Genomic DNA, 4616 nt, shown 5'->3' on the forward strand with positions numbered 1-4616 from the left:
AGTTTAAGAAGTAAAAGCTTTGTGGAGTCATGACATTTTTTTGGTTATAAAAGCTTATGATTAAAGGTAGCATGGACAAAATGAAGAGTTTAAAGTTAAATTATTTTCAAATTTAAAAATGTGTCATTTATTTTGGAACAAACTTACTCCCTCCGGTCCACAATAGGTGACCAATTTGCTTTGTGCACACCCATTAAGAAAATACTAAATTCTAAACGAAAATAGTTAGTGTGACTAAACTACCCTTCATTAAATGTTGCACCATAGTTATAGTAGCACTTACTTCTCTTCTCAAATGTGAGGAGTAAATAACTTTTTAGGGATATAATTTTGGAAAAACAAATTGAATTTTTTCTTGATTATATAAATGGACACTTATTTTGGATCAAAATAAAAAATTAAATTGATTAACCGGAAGGAGTAAAATACCTCTAACTAATTTGAAACGAGGAAATAATAATTTTTTGTTAAGAAACTTAAGGTTGGAACTGATTGGAGTATTTTAAAACGATACTATATGGTTCATACCAATCATTATTAGACTTATCATCAGCTCAAATCAGATAAGTCGTCGCTTTGTTCACGATTCCCATTGTCAGTTGCCAACCCATCAAATTAAATGTGATCTCCTTTACACTGACATGCCGGTCATCTTGAGGAATCATATTAACCGTAGATCTAAATCTTATTTCTTTCTCATTAAACTGTCATTTTTTAAGTGAAGCATTTATGTAAACTTAACACGTCTGGGATTTGAAAATCCAATTTTAAGAATATTCTTTGGAATTACTGGTTAATCCACGGCAACGAATCTGCAAAATACGCCAATAAAACTTCAATCTTGTGTAGGACTCATCTCTGAGACAAGTTGGCAATTCTTTGGAAAATTCTTAAGGGACAATCTCCATGGTTTCACCAAGTAAGCATTACAAACCCCATTTGGCAATTCTTGCAAAAAAATGAGATTTTGTCTATTTTCTTTTTTGTTAGTATTTGTTGTCTATAGTATTTGAATCAAATAGAGCAGAAATGGATTTAGTTTCCATATGGTCGAATTAATGTGTATATGGTAGAATATTTTCAAAATTGTAAACAGCTAACGGAAACAACCTCTCTTACCCAGGGTTAGGTGTAGGGTTAGGTGTGCGTACACACTACCCTCCCAAGACCCCACCGGTGGGATTATACTGGGTTGTTGTTGTTGTTGTTGTTGTTGTTGTAATTTGGTTCTTGAAAAAATGTATTTTTCAGCTTAGATTTTGTATATCTTGGACACCTTTTAGAATATAGCAGCTGCGTTAAGTGAATTCATATTGAAAGTTGGTTGCTTTATGGGTTTTAAGTACTCTGTGGGGTCAAATCTTGAATTAATAAATTAATCCCTGTTTGACTGTTTCCAAAGTGCAATAAGTCAGTTGCATTGAATCAAATCCAATATGTTGCAGCTAGGAAGTATACTAATCAAATTAAAATTATTAGGAGTTTTATGTAATGTACTGTGGCAATAAGTCATAGAAAATCTGCATTCAGTTGATGATATCTGCATAATCCAATTTTGAGTAAATGGGAAGGTTGTAAAGTATGTCAAGAGCTTTACCTGTGTGCTTTATCTGGTAATTACCAAATCTTTGAAACTTTCCCGGATAAGAACGCGTTATATGCAGCTGTCTTTGCATTTATTTTTATATCTAAAGTAACTTGTTGTGATATCATTGACAATATTTGTTATGGGGAGGAGTGGTACTGATACAAGATACAAGAAGATAAGTATGTTAAAGCTTAATCGTATCTCATAAATGCAGTATAGCTTACACCTATGAAATCAGTTAGTATCTTTTACTGGTGAAAAATCTTACGTAACTTTAGAATTTTACATGCTAACTAGGGGTTGCTGAATTCGGTTTGTACTTTGTACATCACTTTGTAGGTCAATTTGGTGCCACAAACGGCAGAAAGGTGTTAGTATTCAGAGTAGAAACTGTTCGATCTGAATAGTTTTATAGGCTCTCTTTTTTCCCATTAATATCATGTGATGTTAGGTGAATTTGTAGGCTCCTTTGTTTCCCAACCATAGGACCGCAAATGATGTTTTGCAGTTCTTCTCTAACAATACATAGCATTGTTATGATATGTTTAGATATCCTTGAGCTGCAAATACTATTCAGTTATTCTTTGGCTGAACGAATGGTTGGTTGTTAAATGTACATACTTCACACATTTATCGTGCTGCTTGTTGCTAAAGAATGTGAATTGACTGCTTATATAATTGCTAAATGATCCTAGTTTTGATACGGAGGCACAGCTGTTGTTAATCCAGCTTGTTAATTTCCAAAAGTTTTTCATGTTTAAGATTGAAAGATATGAGGTTATAACTTTTCTCAAGCCGCAATAAATTAGATTAACAGAGTTGATCAATTGCTGATATCAATTACATGCATTAATGTATATTCTGATCTCTAACCATACATGCACGATATATATACCATGTGTTTGCATGTGAAACCGTTGACGTAGACAGACAAGCATAGGTGAGTATAATCGTCTGCGTGTATGTACAGAATATTACCTCTTTCTCAATGTACTTTGCAGGTGTTGTCCCTTATATTTTTCTGCTACTTTTTGTTGGATGCTCGGCGAGACCTCTCTACCCACTTCCTGGCAGAAGAAATGATAGAAATAAACAGCCTTTACAAACATTTCGAGCGTACAACATTGCGCACCGAGGTTCAAATGGAGAAATTCCTGAAGAAACTGTAGCAGCATACATGGTATGTCTGTAACAGAATCGTTATATATATTATTTAAAACAATCCGGTTTCTGAAAGTAGCAAGTAAGAACCAGATCTAGTCTCCTATAACAAAGCTTCACTTAAGGCCACATGGTTGATAATGAAATTGGTAAATACTGCCAACAGTTGTCGGGGAAATGCTTTTTACTCTTTGTAATAACACCTTTCTGCTTGCAATAAACGATTCTAAATAGAAGCAGTCTGTTTTTCTAGATAAACTGCAAAATATGCTCCTGAAACTTTAGTATTATGCAGAGAGCTATTGAAGAGGGTACTGATTTCATCGAGACAGATATTTTAGCATCTAAAGACGGTGCTCTTATATGCTTCCATGATGTCACCCTCGACGATACAACTGATATAACAAATCGCAAGGAGTTTGCTAATCGGAAGAGGACCTATGAGGTTCAAGGGGTCAACACTACTGGATTTTTTCTTGGTACAGATGTTACAATTTCACTCGTGCTAACTTCTGTTTTTTCCAAGTCGATAATACATTTGGTCCTTCTGCTGTCACTTTGTGTCAGTTTCATTTTCTTATTTTAAACCATGTGTATTAGAAAATGTAAATGAGTATGTACTTCCAGGTTTATACTGTTTCTTTACTGATATGATATGTATGATTACTTCGTCCCTTAGTAATTTCTTGTACCAATATGCAGTTGATTTCACCCTTGAAGAATTGAAGCTTCTGCGAGTAAAGCAAAGATATCCTTTCAGAGATCAGCAATATAATGGTTAGTTTTCTAAGGTTCCTGTAAAATATGATGTGACCTTTTCTCTAAATGTGTGCTGGTAACAATGTAATGTAGAAAAATATTTTCATAGTCTGACCATGGGTTTGCACTTCTTTACTGAAGATATGTGATTAGTGCATAGAAAACAAGATAGGGAAAACGTATGCTATTTGAAATATTTAACATGAGCCAAAATGTGCTTTGATTGACCTTTCCCAATAATAACATGCATGTTCCTGCTATTATTCTATATTTTTTCAGAAAAATGCATCCCATTGCCTCCAATATTTTTCACGGTCTTTATTGTCAATTAAACATGCAGGAGAATTTTCTATTATTACTTTTGATGAGTTCATCTCAATTGCATTGGATGCCCATAGAGTAGTTGGAATATATCCAGAGATAAAAAATCCAGTCTTTATCAACCAACAGGTGAGTTGTTCTTTCCCTTTCTGCTACAAAATAGGGGAAACTTATTTTTATCGCAAAGTATGTTTTGCCGGAAAATCAATTGATACCTTTATATGTTATTCTCAATTTTAAAACCGGTATCCTTATGTGTTATTTTCAGTTATCTTATACTCTAACAGCATGTTCCAACAGGTTAAATGGCCAGGCGGTAAGAGATTCGAGGACAAGTTTGTTGAGACGCTGAAGAAGTATGGATACAGAGGTTCATATATGTCGAAGCAATGGTTAAAGCAACCTGCATTCATTCAATCTTTTGCTCCAACGTCACTAATTTACATATCAAATCAAACAGACCTGCCTAAGATCTTCCTCATTGATGACGTGAATATGCCAACACAAGACACCAATCAGGTTTTCATTCCCCCCGCACCTGGCTAGCTCTGTATGTGACAAAGATGTTGACTATCTTTATGCAGAAAATGCTAAATGCCGAAAAGAAAAGGAAAAAAAAAGGATTGTTGGGGGGGGGGGGGGGGGGGGGTAGGTTACTTACCCATAAGTTAGAAGCACAATAAACGAAAAACGGAAACCCTAAGTTTGGATTACGAATAAAGTCGCCTAACTATCATCTGCAGTCTATAGTGTAGACGGTAGGTAAAGTATTTAGAAGAAGCTATAG

At 34.6% G+C, this 4616-nt stretch overlaps 1 protein-coding gene across 1 annotated transcript in view; it reads left to right on the plus strand.

Annotated features, from left to right (window-relative positions):
- The window catches only part of LOC109233390 (glycerophosphodiester phosphodiesterase GDPD6), a 5747-nt gene continuing 1673 nt past the window's right edge, over positions 543 to 4616 (plus strand). Inside the window, exons 1-6 of the mRNA XM_019399245.1 lie at positions 543 to 919; positions 2590 to 2768; positions 3045 to 3228; positions 3452 to 3526; positions 3849 to 3958; positions 4130 to 4348. Of these exons, the coding sequence (XP_019254790.1) occupies positions 907 to 919; positions 2590 to 2768; positions 3045 to 3228; positions 3452 to 3526; positions 3849 to 3958; positions 4130 to 4348 (780 nt within the window). The 5' untranslated portion in view covers positions 543 to 906. The remainder of the gene's footprint in view (positions 920 to 2589; positions 2769 to 3044; positions 3229 to 3451; positions 3527 to 3848; positions 3959 to 4129; positions 4349 to 4616) is intronic.

The sequence above is a fragment of the Nicotiana attenuata genome, chromosome 10, assembly GCF_001879085.1.
Source record: "Nicotiana attenuata strain UT chromosome 10, NIATTr2, whole genome shotgun sequence".
In the NCBI taxonomy this organism is placed as follows: Eukaryota; Viridiplantae; Streptophyta; class Magnoliopsida; order Solanales; family Solanaceae; genus Nicotiana; species Nicotiana attenuata.